The sequence below is a fragment of the Caenorhabditis briggsae genome (assembly GCF_000004555.2).
Source record: "Caenorhabditis briggsae complete genome, chrIII, whole genome shotgun sequence".
NCBI classification, from domain to species: Eukaryota; Metazoa; Nematoda; class Chromadorea; order Rhabditida; family Rhabditidae; genus Caenorhabditis; species Caenorhabditis briggsae.
Genome location: NC_013490.2, coordinates 10,902,035 through 10,924,677, shown reverse-complemented (window position 1 = coordinate 10,924,677; position 22,643 = coordinate 10,902,035). Strand labels below are relative to the sequence as shown.

The 22,643-nt window shown below is 39.4% G+C and overlaps 4 protein-coding genes across 4 annotated transcripts; 1 reads left to right on the top strand and 3 right to left on the bottom strand.

Annotated features, from left to right (window-relative positions):
• Nucleotides 1–263: 263 nt before the first annotated feature.
• On the top strand, nucleotides 264–1,485 carry Cbr-cpf-2 (the record flags this gene model as incomplete). Its single annotated transcript, XM_045244400.1, has 5 exons — nucleotides 264–321; nucleotides 367–544; nucleotides 600–1,072; nucleotides 1,202–1,311; nucleotides 1,345–1,485. 5 exons carry the CDS (start codon nucleotides 264–266, stop codon nucleotides 1,483–1,485), a joined length of 960 nt encoding a protein of 319 aa, XP_045092432.1.
• A 3,000-nt stretch (nucleotides 1,486–4,485) lies between these two features.
• CBG03566 lies at nucleotides 4,486–16,478 on the bottom strand (the record flags this gene model as incomplete). Its single annotated transcript, XM_045244399.1, has 15 exons — nucleotides 4,486–4,579; nucleotides 4,629–5,080; nucleotides 5,755–6,122; nucleotides 7,534–7,961; nucleotides 8,013–9,646; nucleotides 9,996–11,192; nucleotides 11,774–11,936; nucleotides 11,984–12,090; nucleotides 12,136–12,141; nucleotides 12,330–12,519; nucleotides 14,177–15,199; nucleotides 15,405–15,732; nucleotides 15,779–15,872; nucleotides 15,921–16,064; nucleotides 16,416–16,478. 15 exons carry the CDS (start codon nucleotides 16,476–16,478, stop codon nucleotides 4,486–4,488), a joined length of 6,291 nt encoding a protein of 2,096 aa, XP_045092431.1.
• A 302-nt stretch (nucleotides 16,479–16,780) lies between these two features.
• On the bottom strand, nucleotides 16,781–19,072 carry CBG03565 (the record flags this gene model as incomplete). Its single annotated transcript, XM_002647001.2, has 6 exons — nucleotides 16,781–17,309; nucleotides 17,516–18,201; nucleotides 18,246–18,350; nucleotides 18,402–18,516; nucleotides 18,564–18,696; nucleotides 19,000–19,072. 6 exons carry the CDS (start codon nucleotides 19,070–19,072, stop codon nucleotides 16,781–16,783), a joined length of 1,641 nt encoding a protein of 546 aa, XP_002647047.2.
• A 452-nt stretch (nucleotides 19,073–19,524) lies between these two features.
• CBG03564 lies at nucleotides 19,525–22,608 on the bottom strand (the record flags this gene model as incomplete). Its single annotated transcript, XM_045244398.1, has 7 exons — nucleotides 19,525–19,710; nucleotides 20,277–20,958; nucleotides 21,003–21,146; nucleotides 21,772–22,130; nucleotides 22,182–22,322; nucleotides 22,372–22,535; nucleotides 22,581–22,608. The coding sequence occupies 7 exons, from the start codon at nucleotides 22,606–22,608 to the stop codon at nucleotides 19,525–19,527; spliced, it is 1,704 nt and encodes a 567-aa protein (XP_045092430.1).
• Nucleotides 22,609–22,643: the final 35 nt, after the last annotated feature.

Below are 22,643 nucleotides of genomic sequence, written 5' to 3'. Positions count from 1 at the left end.
GTAATCGATATGTGTGTCAAACGAGAGGGAAATAATGTCAAATCTCGCCCCGGAAATCGGTCACTTTGTTGGTCAGCGGTGGTGTGACGTCACCGAAAAGTGGGCGGGACTTTTGTTTTGCAACGCGCGGCGCGCTTTTTCGCAACGGTGCGACGTCCCTCCGACTTTCTTTTCTTTTTTCGCTATTCGAAAAATATCGTCGTTTTGCTTCGAATTTCAATTCGAAAAGATTTTTTAACCTCAAAATTCACTAAATTTCAGTGATGTCCTACAACAAACAACAAGGACAAGCCAGCGAGCGATCGCAAAGATCCGTTTTCGGTAATTTTTTCAATTTTAGAAAAAAAAATAAATTCCGTTTTCCAGTTGGAAACATCAGTTACGATGTCACCGAAGAAACGATTCGACAGATTTTCACAAAGGCCGGACATGTTTTATCGATCAAAATGGTGCACGATAGAGAGACCGGAAAACCAAAGGGCTACGGATTTATCGAATTCCCAGATATCGCGACGGCTGATACTGCGATTCGTGTTCTTAATGGGTAGCAAGAAGACCATTTTTTGGCTTGAACATATTAAATTTTCGATTTCTTCCAGTTACGAATTGGGTGGACGTGTGCTTCGCGTCGACAGTGCTGCCGGTGGAATGAATATGGAGGAGTTTGGATCATCAAACAACGGACCAGCGATAGTTGAAGAGAATCCGTATGGGCCGGAATGTGACGCTGGAAAAGCGCCGGAAAGAATTTCCCAAACTGTAGCCTCTCTGGCTCCTGAAAAAATGTTCGAACTGATGAAACAACTACAAGAGGCTCTGAAAAACAATCCAGCTGAGCTGAACAGCATTCTCGTCGAGAATCCACAACTCTCGTATGCCGTTCTTCAAGCTGCCGTCGTTATGAGAATCGTTGACCCCCAGACCGCACTAGGACTTCTTCATCGAAATAATCCTGCAACGATGAACCCGTTCCATCAAGCTGGAAATCCAGCGGGACCATCAATGGTGCCACCAGCACAGCAGCAGCAAATGCCACTTCCACTTCCACCAAAACCCGTTTTCAATCATCCAGGTGAAAAGGATAAGATATTTAAGGCTTTCATTTTGGACGGTCGGGCTGTGGGTCGGCTAAATTTCCCGACCGAATGGAAGCTTAGTATCATCTAGAAATCAGCTAGATTAAGGACAATGATTATTTCAGCTCCTGGCGGACCACCAATGGGACATCCACAAGGACCACCACAGTACAATCGGCCAGGAGGACCACCATACATGCCACCACCACAAGGATTGCCACCGAACAGACAAATGGTTCAACAGCAGCAACAGCAACAACAGCAGCAGGATAGCCACGAGGAAAGAGCAAATGCGGAGCTCCTGATGCAAGTCATGCAACTCAGCGAGCACGATCTGCAAATGCTTCCAGCTGGAGATCGAGAGAAGATCATCGAGCTCAGACAGCAGTTGAAGAGAAATGTCAAGTGATTGGATCGAGCTACTGAGTTATGGATTGATCTCTAATAATTTTGAATTTTTGATTTTTATAATTATTTTCTTCCTGAGGACTTTTTAATTTCTCCATATAAAACTTCTTTTTTTCTTGCGATGTACAGAAATTCTCACTTTTTTCGATCTTTATAAGTGTTGCAATAAAGTTGTGAGTTATTATTTTCGAAAAGTTTTCATTCAGGTGATAAATGATAATTCAGATGATAAAGAACAAATAACAAAATTGAGGAGCACAGATAAAATTTATATCATAAGAGAGATGGAAACACATGCACCTTGAACCGTAGTTGAAAATTGTTCAATTTTTGCGTTTTTTTGTCAATTTTCATCTGATTCTTATAGAAAAGCCAAAATAAATGAATTGTGTATTTTTCACATTTTGACAAGAATAATAGGCTCGGTATTCAGCAATATCTTTGAAGTAGCATGTTTCTGGGCACTTTTTCCGATTTTTCGACGAATTTTATACATTTTTCGATAATTTTTATTGTTTTCATGCAGTTTTTATGTTTTTCCCGATTTTTGTGAAAAAAAAACAAGTTAAAATCGATAAAATTCATCGAAAAGTCGAAAAAATAGGTAATAAATTATTACAAAAATAAATGCTCGTTTAAGGATTACGGTATGAAAATTGCATGCGCCTTTGATACCGTATCTCGAAATTCATTCATTTTGGCCTGTTTTTTGGTTGTTCTTCTATTTTATTAGGAAATTCAGCTGTTTATTCATGAAAATCGGACGAAAATTGACCGACACGAGCGGAAAATGGTAAGAAATTGAAAAAAAAACTCGTTGTTTTCGCTGCTGGCCCTGCGATGCGATTATTGTAAATTTTCGCAAGTTTCATCGTCACCGGACAAAAAACTTACAACAGTGAAAATTAAAATTCATATCATAAAAGCGATGGATAATCTTTAAAAAACACAATTGATGATTAGGAAAGCTTATTTTTCATTGAACAATTAATTTTCTTAATTTTCTCGGCTTATATGAGTAAAAAGTTGTAAGCTGTTTGTTAAGATTGTTGATAATCATCTCAGCAGCCATATTCACTGGTTTTGAAGTTAAGTTCAGTCGTTGTTCGTTATTTACAACCAGTTGAAGATCAACTTCTAAGTTTTCGTAGTCATCCTTGAATTCTTGTATCGAAAGACGATTGAAGATATTTCGGATATATTGAGCAGTAAAATGACAATAACTAATATATATTCGATCCGTTGGTAGAACCCTTATGATGTTTGTGATCGTGTTTTGATTGCAGAATCGCATTATGATGCTTGCTTCTCCTCCCACCCTCTTCTCGAACCATTTTCTGTATTGTAATAATGAAATAAAAGGTTGTTCCATATATCGTGTTTGTATTCCAACAGAAAAAAGAATATTCTCAAAAATCCGATCGGAGATTGTTTGATCTACAAGCTGAACACTGAAATCCTCCGAACAGTGAAAAAACCTTACTAATCAGCATCAAACTAATAAATTCAGAAGTCGACCTACGAAATTTATGAAGATAGTTCAAAGGATTCCGATTCAATGATGCTTTTAGAGGTGTCTATCCATCAAGTCTGGATTTTAAATTTCAAAAAGATGAAGTTGATTTTTCTGCGTCTCCAATACGTTCGGAAAGGTTGAAGGGGGAGCTCTAGATCGATTCTTCATAATACCATCTAACCAAAATATAATTCGAAACATCATACAAGTTCTACCAACGGATCGATTATCGATTCGTTTTTGTCATTGGACTGCATCCCGTGTCCCATACGTCTTCGACTGTCTTTCGACTCAAATCTTCAAGGATGACTATTACAACTTGGAAGTCGATATTCAATTGATTGTAAATGACAGAAAAGGACTGGAATTTGCGCACTCAGGAGATATTGATGACATTAAAGAAGTTGTCGATAAGAAATTGGGCCTTGTAAGAATGGAAAATTTATTTGATGTAGGTCTTAAATGTAGAAAATACAATGAGACAACTGGACTTTAATGTTATAGACTCGAAAATCATGTGGGTAAAAGTTGTAGGTTGGGTAATAGATATTGTTCTATTAATCTTGAAATTCTGACTCGAGAAGATTCGTATTATCTAGTACGAGACGAATTTGCTTTTTTATAAAATGTTTATATGTATGACTCGTAGATTCCCCTTCCAATACTTTGTTTATTCTGCTCGCATTTTTTTGTATGATACCTTAATTTTTTCTTTGAACTTTTATCCTTTTAATTCTTAAAAGCGCATGTATTTTTTTTTTCGTAATTGTTTTCCGATCTATTTTTTCGATTTTTCGACGAATTCTAACGATTTTCTCAATAATTTTCTTTGTTTTTATGCGATTTTTTGTTTTTTTTTCAGTTTTTTGTTTTAAAAAGTTTTGTTTTGCAAAAATCCGATAAATCGCAAAATTCATAAAAACTATGAAATTTAGCATTTTTTGTCTATTTTTCGATGAATTTTATAGATTTTATGCAATTTTAAGCGCTTTTTCCATTTTTTGAGACGAAAAAAAAAGTTAAAATCGGTGGAATTCATTGGAAAATTGCAAAAAATAGGCCAGAAAACACTTGATACTCTAAGGATTACGGTATTTTAAAGGCGTATGCGGAAAGTTCTCGTGCGGATTTTTACTTTTCATATTTTTGTGCATTTTCGGAATCTTTTTAAAAAAATTTTGTCAATTTCTTCCACTTTTTGGATGGGAAAGTACAATTTCTACTTAAAAATTTGAATTTTTAAAATTCCGAAATTCAACTAATTCGAAAATCCTATATCATCCTATATCTCATTCAACTCGCCGTTTTTTGTATTATACTTTTTATATCACCCGAATAAAACTGTTTCATAAAATAAATTTAAACTTTATTGCAATACTACTGGGATTGAGACCAAGAAAATAAGCATTTCTGTACACCGCGAAAGAACAACCTATTATACATCTATATAATTTACGGGGTATATGAGAAAATAAATTAAATAAATTAGTAAGGAATCTCGTTCTGGAAGTACTGTAGCTGATCGTACATCTTCGAGCGAATGTTCAGGAAGCAGTTGGTGATCACCGAATGCATGTATCTGAAATTTCGAATATGTTTTCTTTGGAATTCGGAACAAGACTCCTCACTTCGCCGCATCCTTCTCATTCATATCCGGTGCGAATCTCGTTCTCAACTGTTGAATTGTCTTTCCTCGGAAGCATGGAAGATGAGTGTCTAGCATCAATGAAACCAACGAGACAAACGATTTATGGTACGGACGAACTGCCAGATAGGCATGAACACAAAGAGAAGCGAACTGTCTGAACGGAGCCGCTTCCATTTTTCCACCCATAATCGCTACCATCTCCTCGCTGAGCTTGAAATCCGGCTCAAATCCCAGATTGCCTCCAGGACTGCTCTCGAACATGAAACCAAAATCAATATGGATAATGTGTCCATCCAAATCAATCATTATATTTCCATTGTGTCGATCTTTGATTTGAAGTAAAAAGCTGAAGACTGAATAGGCTGCCATGCTTCGCACAAAGTTACGACGCGCTTCTTGGAACGTTTCACTGCTTTCGTCGCCGTATTGCGTCTGAAAAATATCGATTTTTTGGACTATTTTCATGATATTTGGGTCATTTTTTAATGATTTTGGGTTAATTTTTCACGCTTTTTAGGTCAATTTTAAATGATTTTTGGGATTTTTAGGACAATTTTTGGGCCAATTATCATGATTTTTGGGTCGATTTTTATGAATTTTCGGGCAATTTTACAGGTTTTTAGCATATTTTTCATATTTTTTGCAATTTTACGAAAAATTATGGGATCTTTCGAAAATCCCAAAATTTCATTTTTCATGATTTTTCGACAATTTTCTGAATTTTTAGGACTTTTTCATAAATTTCATGATTTCCAAGACACTTTTCGGGATTTTTAGAACAATTTGCATCATTTTTGGGTCGATTTTCATGATTTTTCGGCTTTTATTTGGCAATTTTTAATGATTTTAGGCCAATTTTCCATGGTTTTTAGATCAATTTTTAGAACAATTTTCATAAGTTCAAAAATAATTTTCGTGATTTTGAGACGATTTCCCAGATTTTTGATCTATTTTGTTATGATTTACAGCCCATTTTTCTTTTTTTTTCTCAAAAATTGTGAAAAATTGATTTTTCGAAAATTTTTTTAATTTTTTGAAAATCCTAAAATCATTTTTCCATGATTTTGGGCATTTTTTCATGATTTTGAACAAAACTAGTGCCGAACCTTGAAGTACTCATACAGCCCGAAATCCGTCTGCCGTCCCAACTGATCTCGACTCTTCGAATTCGGCACACACTCGATAACTCCACATCCTGGTGACGTGGCAACCACTCGATACGGGAACACTCTCACCGGCAAGCCAAGCCCCGCCCACACGTTCTTCATGAGTTGCATGAGTTGAAGAGCCAGCATATCCTGTCGTACGTCGTCGCCAACTTTGAAAATCGCTGCTTGCCAACATACTCGACTATCCTGCACTTTTCGCAATGTTTCCAGGTCCGCTTCTGAGGATTTTCCCTCTTTTTCAGATTGAGCTTGTAGACCAATGTGCTCCAATTCTCGAACTCCACATCGTTTCACTCGGAAGCGGGCTGAAATTCATGGATTAAATTTTTTTTGGATTTCCCATGACCTAGTTTTTTCTAGGTCACGAGCTCATTTTTTCTAGGTCATGGCCTAGTTTTTTCTACGTCATGACCTAGTTTTTTCTAGGTCATGACCTAGTTTTTTCTAGGTCAAGACCTAGTTTTTTCTAGGTCACGACCTATTTTTTTCTAGGTCATGACCTAGTTTTTTCTAGGTCATGACCTAATTATTTCTAGGTCATTACTTAATTTATCTGGATCATGACCTAGATTTTTCTGGGTCATGACCTAGTATTTTTAGGTCATGACCCAATTTTTCTAGGTCAAGAACTAGTTTTTTCTAGATCATGACCTAATTTTTCTGAGTCATGATCTAATTTTTCTGGGTCATGACCCAATTTTTTCTAGGTCACGAACTGATTTTTTCTAGGTCGTGAACTGATTTTTTCTAGGTACGACCAGTGTGTCTTTTCGAAAAAAAATTTCTCGAGAAATGCCTTTTTCTTCTGAATATGTAATGGCCCAGAATCCTGAAAACGTCCCGAGCCACTAAAAATTCCATCCATCATAACTCGGTTCGTTTTCATGCTAGAAAGTTTATCTTACCACCATTCGAACGCTCTCTTCAAGCTTAACACAATAAAAGCCATTTAGGAACATGAAGTAAGCGGGAATTTTTCTCCAGCTCGGACCCGGGCCGCAGCCAGGGTCTATCCGGGCTGGGCCGGGATCTAGCAAGTATGGTTTTTCCTGCTCCAAAAAAATAACTTTTTTCTGTGTTAGTTGTCTTGCTCGGCAACCGATACCATTAGATTCCTCGAGCTAGCTTTTCGAAGTTAAGCCGTGTAAGAACCTCCAAAAAATCTGCCGAGGTGGCTTCCACCACAGGAAACAAAGTAACCCATATGTGCCGCCTACTTTATGTGCTGAAGTGGGCAAAATGTTTCTGTTTTGTTGATTTTTTATATACTTTTGTCAAAATAATCATTTTAAAACCCGCCCACTTCATGTGCCAAAATGACTTTCATTGTGTTAAGAAGAGAGCGTTCGAATGGTGGTAAGATAAACTCTCTAGCGTAAAAATAAACCGAGTTGTGATGGATGGAATTTCTAGTGGCTCGGGACGTCTTCAGGATTCTGGGGACAAAAGGGTGGCGACATTAGAAGTGTTCAAAATGAAATCGTCTTGAAAATTTTTTCGAAAATTTCCCGAAAAATTTCTTCGAGGTGTTCCTCGAAAATTTCAAGGAATTCTTCGAAATTTCTCGAGAAATTCCTCGAAAAATTTCTCGAAGTCGTGTCAAAAGGACACACTGGTCACGACCTAGTTTTTTCTAGATCATGACCTAATTTTTCTGGGTCATGCCCTAATGCTTTGGGTATTTTTTAAGTAGAAAATCTTTCAAAGCTACAGTACCTAAAAACGGTGCCTTTGCAGCTGATTGCATTGGCGTTCCAGATGAATAGTCCAAGTCAAGCAACACGGCTTCAGGATTCGACGGAAGATAGGTGATCGTTTCAATTTTCACATCAGCCAACGCCTTCAGACACGCCTTCTTACGAGCATCGCCTTTCGGGAAAGGCTTGATGGTTCCGGATATGGCGGTAAGCTGATGGAATAGCTTGAATTCCGCTTCGTGGAATCGACGGGCGGCTCCTTCCAGTTGAGACATGATTCGTTGCATTATGTCGTTTAATGGCTCGAATAGCACTGGATCCTTTGTCTTACTATCCTCATCTGTGTACATATTCGTTTGCATGTTCCATATCAGTTGGTGAGCGAGGAGCTGAGAGTGGCCAGCTAGCCATATCATCAGCTCAGCGATGTATCCCATTGTGTCATATCTGCAATTTTCCGATTTTTCAAAATTTCGAAATTCCAAAAATATTCCTTACCTAACCGACTGCACAATCTGCGGGATATACATCAACAACGCATCAGCTGGATAACTTCTCAACACCCTCACAGCATATTGCATGGAAATTGGATGAATCGAATACTGTCTGGGTGTGAGCAACGAGAGAGCCATCACCGGTGAGCAACGAGCCCAAGTGAGCACATGCGACATTTCAGCCGTTTCAAAAACATGTCCACCATTTAAAAACAATGGGAGGGCTTCTGGAATATGAGCAACCAGCTCAGGCTGCAATCTCACAAGCCTCTCGACTGCATCTGCTAGATCCTGGTATCCTCTGAATCGTGACGGTAGTTGAATCGCCAGTTCCGGTGAGATACTCCAAGCGATATCAGCCGGATCCTTCCAACACTTTCTCTTCTTGTTCTCCGGATTCACGACCGCACCTACGATTTCGGCAATGGTGGTTCTTAGAAACTGCTCAGATACTATCGTACAGTCTTCTTGTCCCAACGCCAGTGGATGGAGCCAAGCGGATAGTCTCTCAATTTCATTGGCAACCAGGAGCATCAGAATATGTCTCTGTTTCAAGTAGACATTGATTCTCTTATTTTCCTCTATCGTCAATTTTGCTTCAATCGTTTTGCCACTCTTCATGGAAGCTGTAGCGGCAGCCATAGCCTTCTGGGACGATAGCGTTAGGGTGTTTGCGTAGTTTGTAGTCGGAGGAAGCATCAGCGTAGCTGCTGTCGGAGTTCCTGTGGTTGTCGCTGCTCCAGTCCCACTGACCAGCAGACTCTTCTCAAAAGCGGTCTGCATATGCGACATTGTTGTTGCCAATCCCACATTCTTATCGTTCTTAGCCATTGTCTCCTTGACCATATAATACTTATCATTCTGTAGATGATCAAAAAATTTCGCCAGAAGCTTAATATCCTCCCTCAACGCATCTTCCCCTTGTGTTGGTCCTTGTGGTGCTATAGTGAAATAGTGGAAGGCACTGGAATAGACTCTTTGACGAATAAGTAGATTCGTAGGGCGGAGCAAGCAAGCATCCTGTTGAATCATTCCAAGTACACAAGAGAGGAGCCTGAATCTAACTCCGACAGCTTCAATGCCACGTGTCACCTGATTAATGGACTCTTTTCTTGTGGGGCCAGTCAAGTTTCCTATATTGTTGACTACTGTAGATCCATGAAGATGACCGGTTCCAATTTGAGCGGAGAGGGTTTGCGCAAACATCATTTCTAGAACATCCAGCTGCTCTCGAGATGAATACGATGCCACGTCACATCGCTCTCCTATGAACTCGATCCATTCTCGATGCGGTCGGAAGTTGGCGGATGGTGGTGGTCGTTCGACTTGACGGCACAATGGAGACAAACTCATATCCACGTGTTCCTTCTCGAAAAGTCCCAAACCAAAACGGCAAGAGTCGGCGAACGCTCTAGCTTGCTCATGGAGGAACAGACTGTGAGCTTCTGGGCGGGCGCTGAGCAACCAGTTCCAAGCCATTGTGCACAGAGATATCGTAGATTCGGTGAAGTTGTGAAGGGGCGTTCGGACGAGAAGCGTCAGAATTCGTTCGTTCATGGAGCGAAGGCTGACGAAAAGGGCGGTGAGGAGGAGGACGGCTTGCTCCATTTCATTGTCTTTTCCACTTTTGCAGGCTCTCTGGAAATCAAGATTTTCATAAATGTCTCATAGGTCTGACCAGGGATGTTCAGAACGGAACTCGAAATTATGAAAGTTCTGATCAGATTACTTCCGAAGCGTATTCGAAATCAAATTCTGAAGATTCTACTACAAGTTTGAAAATCGGAAAAATCGGGAACTCTGTAATTTTGAAATTCAAAAGATTTCGGAATTCTGAAAAGTTCGAAATCAGATTATTCCGGAATTTGTTAACTCTGAATATTCTGGGATTCTGAAACTCTCGAAATCGGAATGCTCCGAAATTGAGAAATTTTCAAAAATAGAAATATTCCGAGCACCCCTGTTTTTAACTAGATTAGCATCATACCTGAAAATCCTTCTCCAATCGATCAATCAACGAATTCTCAGCAGTAACCTGATCGATATCCCCACTCAACGTCGTCGCCAGCATCCCCTTGACTTGTCCCAAATAGTTACTTCTCTTGTAGAGAGACGTTAAATAGGATCCAGACTTTCCTTTGCCTCCTTCACTGGTAGCATCTATAGCCAACTGCATCGCCGCATCTCTCTCCGCTCCGAACTTCGACACATACTCCAAAAGATTACTATGAGTTGAGGCAGGTGCCCATTGCAATGCTTCCTTTAGAATTTGCTTGACTCTCATTGAGAAGTCCTTCACCACCGATCGCCTTCCTTCAATGGAGTCTTGTAGCTGAATAGTCCAACCTTTTTCGAATCCATCCATAGTAAACTGGGGCTCTTTGCAAGTCGGATCCTTCTGTAGATTGTCTTCAAGTTCTTGGAGCAAACGTAGAATGGTTGTGAGCACCTTGGTATTCCATAGAAGATAAGGAAAGGCTTTGACAAGTTGACTCAGACAGGCATCAGCTACTTTCCTGACTTCTCGAAGGTGATGATTGAATTTGAATAGAAGGAACTGTGCATGCCAAACGAGTGCTTCTTCAGTAGGTTCATCGTTATCCCTCCTTTTCATCATCTTTCCACACCATGTCCAAAATATCCGGGGAGCTGCTGCAAGCATACACGTCCAGAGCCCAGATTTATCCTTTCTAACGGTCTTATCCTCTATGTATTTGAAAAATGAGCTGAATGCATCCACATGGTTTGCGTGGATCAGCCGCATAGATTCCATTCGATGAACTGATAAAAGATAGGTGCAGTTGGCGAAATCAAATCTGTTGATTAAAGGTACAGCCTCCGATTGATGACTGAGTTCGGCGAGTACCGTATTCCGCATCTCTTGAAGCTCTTGCGGAGAGATAGAGTCTGATCTGATCGCCGCGTTATCAATCAACTCGGATCTCAAATTCTCGGAAGCGATCAGCACTGGCGTCTTCGTCGCAGTCTCGCAAACAGCGTTGTACCATTCTTCTGGCCATAAGCTGGATGATTCGACGTCGAAGCCAAGGACAGTGCAATAGAACCAGAAGTCGCGGAATAGAGATCGAAGTTTCGGAGTTGGTTCGGAGATCGGCTGCATTCTTCGGAGCAACGAGGCGATTTTTGGCATTAGCACTCCGAGGTTTCCAGCGCTGGTGGACATCTGGAAATGGAGAATCAGTTGGGGGAGTTGATGGACTATAAAAAAACTACAAATACTACAAATACAAGCTATATTGCGGTTAGAATTATCGAAGAACTATTATGGGGACAGCGTGTGTTGGTTTTGCTATTCTTCTGGTCCAAAAAATTCGGAAAACGAAGCATATGTTTAAGTTACGGTAGTTGTCGTTTTGGGACCTTTTTCTCGTACCAGAATAACAGAGAAAGCTGGCAAAATAACAAAATTTTGTGCTCTCAAAAGTGAACTAAAAATCACAAAATTGTCTACACAACATTGGGAAAAACGGGCACTAATAGAAATCACACCTTCACGGAGTTTACCGATGTGGACAGTGCCACAATCGTCAGCTGCAAATGATTAGTGAGCGGAAAGAGAAAAGAAGGCAAATCAAATGTAGAAGAACCCCTATCTCGGTTCCTTTGAAAGGTATAAAAAAGTTGTTGACTGATAAATTGTTTATCGTTATATCAGGAACATTTTATCAGTTGACAACACTTTGATATCTTTCACAAGAACCGAGATAGGGACCCTTCTATTAGAGGTTTTATGGATAAGCTTACCTTGACCGTACTCTTCGAGACCTTCTCTCCCACTCGTCGTCCTTCGATGCCAAGTTGGACGAAGAGCTCCAGAAGTCTGACTAGCAACGTCATCTTGTCATCCTCATTCTTGACACTCACTGCCATTCGACTCATCGCCATATCAACAGCCAAGGAGACATGTCTGTAAGGGTGTCTGTTTATCCAGATGTCTTCGAAATTCAAACATACGTGTATCTCTGATCATTAGAATCGTTGTTTCCCTGACTGTACACCCGATTCGATGATTCGATGCAAATCTGGGTGAACAGTTTCCAAACGTTTTCGTAAATTGAGCGCTGAAAATTTCTTATTAGAAATGAAGCTACCTGTATTAGAAGGGCCCCTAACTAAGCCCATTCTTCTCGGTTCCTATGCAAGATATCAAAAATCTGTCAACTGATAAATTGCTTATTATATCATTACAAAAATTTTATCAGTTGACGCATTTTTGATATCTCGCATAGGAATTGAGATACTTGAGCTAAAACATGATGGTGTGGGGGCCCTTCTAATACAGGTTTTACAATAATCTTACAGCTCCAGCAATCCACATCTCCGCTAGACATCTGATCATAGTCACATCCAGCTGGGACGGTGGATTCGCGAATCTCTGAAGATAGATTTGAACAACCATCTCGGGAACTTCCACAGCTGTCGAGTCGACTAATCCGACTCCGATGCCGCCGAGGGTCTGGATCGCATTTTCGCATACCAAGGAGACAACGCTGAAAGATGATTTCTTGTTAGGGGAGGATAGGGGGAGAAAAAGAGAAGAAGCATTATAACCGCATGCCCACACATATCCAGGCTTATGCTGGGGGATCAGGGATGTTCGGAATGGCCTTGCGGGAATTTCGAGGATTCAGATTTTTATAATTTCGGAATTTTTCGATTTTCCAAAATTAAGGAATTTTTTTGGAATGTCGAATATTCCGATTTTTAAAATTTTAAAGTTTTTTTTTTGGAATTACAAAATTTTGGACTTTTTTGGAATTTCGGAATTTTAAAGAATATCGAAAATTCCAATTTTTTAAATTTCGGAATTTTTTAGAATATCGAAAAATGTGATTTCCAAAATTTCGGGAATTTACGATTTGTCCAAATTTCAAAGTTTTTGGGAATTTCGGAATATTCCAATTTTCAAAATGCTGATTTCCCAAAATTTCGAAAAGTCGATTTTAGACATTTTTTTTGGAATTTCGGAAAATTCTGATATTTAAATTTTTATGATTTTTCGAAATTTCGAAAATTCCGATTTTTTAAACTTTACAGTTTTTTTTTTTTGGAATTTCAGAATTTTCCAATTTTCAAAATTTCATAATTTCTGGAATTTCGATTTTCCGAAAATTGAAATTTTTTAGAATTTTTAAAATTTCGGATTTTTTAAGAATATCGACAACTCCGATTTCCAGGTGGTACCAGGGATGAGAACTCGGAAAATGAGAACTGTTACATATGAGAACTCGTACGAATAAGAACTCGGAGAGTACATGGCAAACACGGATTTTTTTTTGGAAAATCTTGAAGTATTGTGAAGAACGAGACCATTTCGAAAATATTTTTCAAAAAGGTTGGATCCTGAGCCTGAAATTAGAGCCGGAAAACGAGTTCTTATTTGTCTAGTTCTCATATGTAGCAGTTCTCATTTTCCGAGTTCTCATCCCTGGTATCACCGATTTCCAAAAATTTTTAAGTTTTTTGGAATTTCAGAATATTCAAATTTTCAAAACTTTGATTTCCCAAAATTTCGAGAATTCGAGTTTTCAAAAGTTTGGAATTGTTTAAAATGTCCAAAACTCTGACTTCCAAAAATTTGGAGTTTTCGATAGTTCCGAAATTTCGGATTTTTTGGAATTTCGGAAAATTTTGATTTTGAAATTTTCGGAATTTTTAAAAATCTCGGAAAATTACGATTTTTAAAATTTCGTAATTTTTTGGAATGTCGAAAATTCCGAGTTTTAAAATTATAGTTTTTTTTTGGAATTTCAGAATTTTACAATTTTCAAAATTTCAGAATTTCTGGAATTTCCGATTTTCCAAAATTTGAAATTTTTAAGAATTTCAAAAATTTCGGATTTTTTATGAATATCGACAACTCCGATTCCAAAATTTTCAAGTTTTCTGGAATCTCAGAATATTCAAATTTTCAAAATTTCAAAAAGTCCGGTTTTGAACATTTTAGGATTTTTAAAAGAATTTCGAAAATTTCAAAGTTCACCCCGAACATCCCCTATAAATGTTACAATACCAAGAACATGTCCCATTCAACTCAAAAATCTAAAAATCTAACTAATGGGTCATCAAACTTCCTTCTACCTGAAGTCTGGATGCATAGGTCTGTAGGAATTTTCAAAAATTAGCTTTAAAAACTAAAAAACCTACAAATTCTGAGCATTGGAGCACACAAAAAGCTTCGTGGACAATCCTGCCAAACACTGCTGTACACTGTCACTCTCCATTCGAATCGACGATTTCAGCGCGCGACAAATCGCTTTGATAGCCGCGTTTCGGAGAGCATCCAGCGCTAGCTTTCGCTTGGAAATCGCTTCGATATTCGAGCTAGATTTCGAGTTTTGAATCACGTCTTCAGCTGATTTTCCTCGCTCCAGTGTAGACGTATCTGACGCCAGCTTCGTTAACATTGGTGCTGGCTCCAATAGAAATCGTTGGAGATTCTGATTGACGGCGGTTGTCGCAACAGCTGGAAATTTCTCCGCCAGTGTAGCCATACTAGAAATAGCTTTAAGGTAGAGAGGAAGTTGCGAGATTATAGTCCTCTGGGGCTGATTTGCAAATAGCCTAGTGATAATTTCAGTACAAATCGTATCAGCATCAATATCATCTACAGCTGCCCAGGCGATTAGCTGAAGGGATACTGTAGCTGATTGCATGTTGAGTTTTTGACGGGAAACTTCTGTGGTTGGATTCATAACTGGCTCTGACGAATGCTGAAGCCCTTGCAGCTCAGAATCCAGCTTTTGTAGTGCCGCTTTCGAAAAAACGCCAATTTCCTTAGCAAACTTCTCGGAAACAGGGCTATCCTTCGAAGACACCTGATACGGTCCCAAAACATCCTTCAAAAGTGTCAAACTACACAAATTCACAATCTCTGACATTGATTTGTAGGGATTTCGTTTGACGGCGCCTCCACTTTGGAATATTTCTCCAGATATCTCATCCAGCACTTCCAGGAATTTCGAATCCATTAGTCGTTGTACGGAATCGAAGAGCTTTTCCAGGTCTTGAGCCGACATCTCCAGTTTTAGACCGCCCGTGAAGTTGTGGAAGAGAAACGAGGCACCGAGTTTGTTGTACATCCGGATAAGTCTCGTTTGGTCTCGAAGAAGGTTCTCAGAGTTTTCAGGAGTGTCGAATGTGAACTCGTCGGTGCTGATTCGATGGATTCTGGAATAAAAAAGAAATTCGGATTTTCCAGGTCATGATCTCACTTTTTGGATTCCTAGGTCACGACATAGTTTTTTCTAGGTTATGGCCTAATTTTTTCTAGGTTATTACCCAATTTTTTCTAGTTCATGATGTAATTTTTTAGGTCATGACCCAATTTTTTCTAGGTTACGACCAATTTTTTTTGGACAGTTATTCCACTTACATCTCCCCACTAGAAGTACCCTTCAACTTCTTGGTCTCATCCATCGGTAGTGGGAAGATCAGAGAAATCAGCGGAGTATCATAATCCGTAGAAAATCTTCCAATCGACCTAGTCAAACCGAGCACATAGCACATCAATTTGATAATATGCGAATAGTTGTGCTCGAGATTCTCCTTGTCTTCCAGAAGATCATAAACCGAAGACACTGAACAAGCCAGGGCGTCACATTGAGCAGAAACGATATGCTCGCGGAGTCGGGGTAAATGAGCAGCCAAATCGGATAAGGATGTGTTGAAACAAAACGCGAATTGCTCTTGGACAGGAATTCCTGGGAAAAAATTCATTTTTTTTTCGTTTTTGAGATGAAATCTCACTGTCAGATTTGTTCAGCAGACCATCATCGATCCATTTCATGTGTGGAAGAGCGGTGAGAGCTCTAAGGAGCATTGGAACCAGATCATCAGCGAACTGTAATTTTTTTTTTTAATAAATCAATTTTTGCCAAAAACTCCTCACTCTTCCATGGCTATGTAACAGGAAATTAGCGACTCCAATCAGAGAACAGCGGACATTATGGCTCAATGGCTGCGATTCGAAATGCTCCTCTTTGTCGTCAAGTGCCAGAAGTTGGTAGATTTGCGAGAGTTTCGTGTTCTCATTCTGAATCTTTTTGAGCCATTTTTTTCTATTTTTTATTTATTGTTTCAATTTTAAACCTATTTTTCCAGTTGTAATTTTTTAACCCGAATTTTCACTCATTTTTTAGCTCTGTTTTTTAAATTTTAAGCCTTTTTTTCGGATTTCAAACTATTTCGTCAACTATTTTGAGTTTTTTTTTCAATTTTTTCGATGAATTTTCAGCTTATTTTTCAAAATGTAAACTTTTCTACAATTTTTGAGCCAATTTTTTTCGATTTTAAGTCTTTTTTCAATTTTCAACCAAATTTTTTAGTTATTAACCGATTTTTCTAGATTTTCAGCCACTTTTTAATTTCTCAATTTCCACCTCACCTTCGCTATACAAACCGCCAGGCACTGCTTATTAGTGAACACGAAATCCTCGATATCTCTCATTTTTCGCCGAAGATGACGAAATTCCGGCACATTTAGCGGAAAAACGAGCTAAAAGGAAAGCAAAAAGATGGAAAATTGGTTGATGTGCCACATGAGAGAGTGTGGCAAGGCGAGAGACACAGACAGTGTGGCTGGCGGCCGAATAAGGAGAAGAAGCTAGGCCATCGAGTGCAGCAAGAGATTTTTTATTTTTGAGGTCAAATTTGAGTATCTGTTAATTGAAATCGAATCGAATATAACTAGAAAAAAGATAAGAACAGAGAATAAAAATACATAAAAAAAAGCAACAATTAATATTATATTTAGTGATTGATTCCTCTCATCATATTCTCCAAATCCGCCATACATCGTTGCATTCTCTCCTTGATAACCTCGCTACTCTCCAGAATCGGTGGAGAGTCTATACGGACGCTTGGAGCTACTCGAGTGGGAGAAGTTCCTCTTGAAGACGTGGCTCTTCTGATTCTATGATTCTCGTCGGACCCTTCAAATCCCTCAGCCGCATCGATATTCCTCACTTTCTCCAAACTAATCGTCAGCGTTGGTACCTGACTGGTATGCTTCATTGCCATCCGTGTCACATCTGTCATTTCGAACATCCCCATTCGCGCGTTTGCCGTTGGAAGAGGGATAGTCACATATCCTAGAGCAGAATCTCCCAATGGACCTCGATGATTCACTTTGACTACTAGATTCCGGCGTTCTGAGCTGATAGCAAAGCGTGCCACGAAGTTCCAATGGGGGTTTCTTGAATTACGGTAAACGGGCGAGCGGAGGTCTCCATCTCTTCCGAGGATCGAGATGAATGTAGAGGGACTTGTTATGCGGCCGCTAAAAAATATAAATTTCTAAATTCTGAATCTGTCAGTCTCCGAAATCTCGATGGTGGGCGGAGCTTAGGTACGGTAGCGAAATTTTTAAAGAGACATGTATTTTTCGGTACATTTTTTTGGATTTTTTCAATTCTCGAAAATTCATGCTCCTTCAAAGATAATTCTACTGTACCTAAGCTCCGCCCACTCTCAAAGCCTACCTACCTCTCATCCTCCACGGGCGGTAGTCCAATACCTTCATGTACCGTAACCTGCATATAATATTTTCCTCCGTGCCACGTCAACTCTTCTACAGTATCCCCTACTGCTGATGCTCCATAAGACTTGGTCACGAACTGAGTTATCCGTTCTCTGGGAGCTTGTGGCTCATCTTCCAAGACACGTGGCTTTTCTGGTACTGTAATGAATACAGAATCCGATCCAATCGATGAGCTGGAGTTGATTCTAGGTCGTGCTTCGGCATTCAGATAGCCATTTTGTGGCGTCGATTGGCTGAACTTTTCTCCGAAAAACTGTTGCTGAGGCCTCAGAATCGGTGTCTCCTTGGAGGATAATGACGACGTGGCAGAGTGAGGTCTTCTGGAACCGATACTAGGTGCGCGTGGCGTTGCAGAACTCGCTGACGAGTGAGCACGACATCTACTAGAGCTCCTGGATCTTGTCCTCCTCCCCACTGATTTTTCGGCGACCACAAAAGTGTCCTCCAGACTTCGATCGCCTCTCAAATTGTTTAATTTCTCCATCAACGCCTTGTTTCGGCTTCCCAAATCGATTCGAATCTCGGCGGTTCCTTCGAATTCATCTCCGACGAAGTCAAAGTCTCTATGGATTATATACGGTGGAAAGAGGAGGTCAGACAGGCGTACGTGGCATTTAGCCAGGGGGCGGGTCTGAAAGATGCTCATAGTTAAGGTCCTGGATTCGGATGAGCTACCGTATGCCTTCCGTTTACTGACATGTTCACTAGAAGGTGTAGGGTGAGTTGCGCCTTTTGCCAATGCTCCACTTGGTCCTGATGCATGTCCAGGAGAACGATTCGCTATAAAAAACTTACCGTATGATTTTGACTACTCAGCTTAATTTTACTCACTCGATGATTAAACACGATTTTCATGGCGTCCACTTCCTTCTCTGGTATCCGAATAGTCGATTTTAGTGACTTCGAAACGACATCAAGACAAGGAAACGAATATTCTAGGTGGAATCTGGAAAAATCTGAAATTTTAGAGCCAAAATTCTAGACAAAACAAACCCAAAAAACTCTCGAAAATTGTGCAATTTCTGGATGAATGGGTTAATATCGGGAAGTACAATCTGATCGAGTTTGATTCGCACGAATGACAGCTCTTTGAGCACTTTTTGTAGCTGAATATCGTCGTAGGGGTCTGCAATTTAGGAATTTTGAAGATTTCGAGCCAAATTCGAGCGTTTTTGAGCTGAAAATCGCTTTGAATTACTGTATTTCCGGATTTTCTGCAAACACCAAAACAATGTATCACACTTTACGGCAAAATGCAGAAAGATTATTTTTTCAGCCAGGTTTGGACCATTTTTGGCCATTTTCAGACTATTTGGACTATTTCTGGCCATTTTCAGACTATTTTGGACTATTTTTGGAGTTTTTTAAAATAAGAAAAACGGAAATTATGATTTTTAGCTGATTTTTGAGATGCAAAAATTCGTATTACCTATTTCTCCAGTGGGCCTCTGAAACCCCTCATCTAGCGCTTTCACAATCAACGGCGCTCTTCGTGACTTCATCTGAAAACCATTTTAATAACAAAAAATGCCAAAAACTCGAAAAATATAACCAAGGAGTCACGAAACCAACGACAAACACAACAATATCGACTAGAAATTCTAGGAATTTTATTCCAAGAGAAGAAAATCATTTTAAAATCGGGGATATAAAATCGAATATTAATAGGGGGGCTCCAGATGGAGGAAATGAAAATTATGGTTATTTTGGAAATTTAAACTTTTGGCCTGAAAATAAGGACCGGTATCTAAAAAAATAATAGAGGCACTGGCAGAGAGGAGAAGGAATCACAACTAGTTTCAAAAATAAGGCACCATCAACGGGGAAAGAGTCAAAAATCTTTAAGTAGATTTACAAATATACAGGAAAAAGAGAAAGAAAGAGAAGAGGAACAGCTACAAAAAAAAACTCTACAAAATAAATTTACAAGTTTACAAGAACAACAACGACAACATCAAATAATCTCTTCTTCACCCGACACCTTCTTCTCGACGTCCCATTCGTCAGTTTCATCTGAAAGGTAGGCGTCGATGTCTGGATTCTCGGCGCTACCCTCATTTCGAACGAATCGAATGGAAGAAACGTCGTTATTTTCGTCGTCGTCGTCAGATGCTAATTTTTCAATGTCATTGGAGTCAATCTGGAAATGAAAAATTACTTTCATAGCGCCAAAAAATCGGTGAGCTGTGGCTGAAAATCCCACGACGACAACTACAGTAACCTGAAAATAAATTCCAGATTTTCCAAAACTCTGAAAATTTCCGAACTTTGAAAATTCGGAAAAAACCTCAAACTCTAACTAGAAATTTAAAAAAAACCTCAAACTCTAACTAGAAAACTCAAACTAGAAATTTCACATTTTTCAGGCCAAAATCATGCAAAATTTAAAAAAAAGCAACACGTTACAGTAATCTCCCGAGAAAATTTTTTTCCAAAAAATCGACTTTCAGCCAAATATGACTTAATTTGAAAACCTTAATTTTTTCAGATCTTGTCTAAAAATCATTATTTTGCCTAAATTTTCTTCCTTTTCACTGTTTTCGTCGATTTTTTTTTCATTATTTTAAGCCAACTTTTCAGGTTACGGTAGTTGGATTTTTTGTACTAGATAAAACTTACAGAAGAGTTAAAAGATGGTCGTTGTTGTGCTTTTGGTTGCTGTTCCTCTTCGTACCGTCAAGCCGAGTCTGTCGCCGCTGTCCCAACCTCCGGTGATGGTGTCATAGTGGAATGGATCACAGCCGCCGGCCCTTCTTCTCGTCCCACAACCTGCCCAGACTGAATCAGAGAGTCCATATCATCTGAATCATTGTGATGCTCCCAGTTGTCAGGAGCATCCATTTGGAACAGCGCTTCTTTCCGATCCTCTTCAACAAAGAATGTGGCTGCTAGATAGAAGGCTCCTCCAATAACCAAAACGAAAGCGGGAAGATAGAGAGACTTTTGCATAGCAAAGAACTTTGCATAAATCGACATATCATCTCCTTTGAACCAATCGGATAGCACTCCAACAACATATGGGCTTGAGGCGTCTCCAAACATATGTGCTAGCATAGTCTGTACAGCTAATGCAGTAGCCCTTCTATTCGCAACAACAACATACATCAGAATATCCACGTTGACTGCCCAATTCAAACACATCGATGTGATTCCGAAGAATATAAGAATGAGCGAGATGTTCATTGAGTGATGAGCAAGGGAAATGGCCAGGAAGAGGAATGGAAGAGCAACGAAGACAGAGATAGCGCAGACGTAAACATCTGCTTTTTCAGATGCCTTATTTCGGAAAATCGACTTTCCGTCTCGCCAAGCCCGGGAGAGAATCGATCCAGTAGCAACACCAAGGATACCAGCGGCGCAGGTGATTAATCCGAAAATCATGGCAATGCTGGAATTTTAATTTAGCAAACAATAGTCGACTTTTGGGCTTACTAAGTGGTTTGCTCCTCTGGAACCGATGGTTTTTTGTTGATGACCGCCCATGAGGACTCAATGAATTCTGGTGTCCACCAACTCATTGCTCCAATCGAGAACAGCGATGCGACAGAGGCAACTGTGGCAAGGCAGAAGGTTTTTCTGGAAATTTTTTTTTCAAATTTCAAATTTTAAAGATACTTTGTTTTGTGCAGAAAATCATGTTGATTCAGTTAAAACTTATAAAAAAGTGGCTGGCGGCCGAGTGTGAGTTTTCTAGTCCCGGCCAGCGCGCGAATTCAAATTTTTCAAAGCTTTTTTAAATATTTTTAACCGTTTTTCTCAAAAATTTCAGTTTTTTTTTGACATTTTTGCAAATACTGGTTTGATAAGTTTAAAAAATTGACCAATTCCGTAGGAACGCGGTTGGAAATCGAACGTTTTCACTTGTCAAATATAGTTTTTGCAGAAATTTTAAGAAAAAATCGGAAATTTCCAAGGAAAACCGGTTGGAAATCGAAAAAAAATTCAAAAAATCTGAAAATCAATTTTTTTTTTTGCAATTTTACTCCATTTTCAGTAGTTTTTAGACAATTTTTACAGTGATTTTTCAGCTATTTTTAGCATATTTTTGACAGTTTCGGCAATTTTTAGTCCGTTTTTCTTGATTTTCAGTGTTTTTTATTTTTTGAAAAATTTGGGATTTTTGAAGAATTTTGAGCCGAAATTAGACATTTTTAGCTTATGTGAATTTACATGATTTTCTGCACAAATAAACGAAACTCACATAGAAACCAAGTACTTAACATCATCCCACCAACTAGCGTTATCTCCGGTTTGTCTCGCCCCATCACACGATCCTCTCACAGGCTCCTCGAGCAGAAATATCATTAAACCCATGCAAATCAGTCCTACAATCGGCGAAAATCGAACTCCCCATTGCCAGGAGCCAGTGAGTGTAGCCATTCCTGAACCGGCAATGAATCCAAGACCACTGCCAACTGGAATTGCAAAATAGAAAACCATCAGCACCCGACTTCGCTGGGCTCCGGAGAATAAATCGGATAGCACAGTGGGGGCGATGGTGGAGTAAGAGGCTTCTCCGATGCCAACGACTCCGCGGAGAATTAGGAACAGTGTGTAGTGCTGAAAAATCGATTTCTCCAGAATTTTCCCAGCTCCTGAGATAATTTTTACCCCTTCTGAACAAAAAGACGATGCAAAAACCGCGGCGATCCATATAGAAAGCCCAGTCATCATCAACATTTTCCGATTGTATCGATCACCCAAATATCCGAATAATGGGGCGAACAGCATGTAGAAAACGATGAAAACCGTCTGGAAAACACCATAACTTGATAATTACAACCTCTATTGGATTCCGAACCTGCAAAAGCCCCTTTTGCTTATCATTCATATCAAAAAATGGGGTTAGGTGTCCCATAATTCCGACAATCGTGTAGCGATCGATGTAATTCAGCAGATTTACAAGAAGCAGGATTGAACAAGTCACCCATTTTTTCTTACCAGTGTCGTCGACTACCTCGCTGTCTGAAAATTTAAAAAAAAACTTTTTTTGAATTTCTTACTGTCTACCTCTGCTTTCCTCGACTTCATTGGGCATTTGGGCTGTGTTGGGCTTCGAGAAACTGAAAAAAA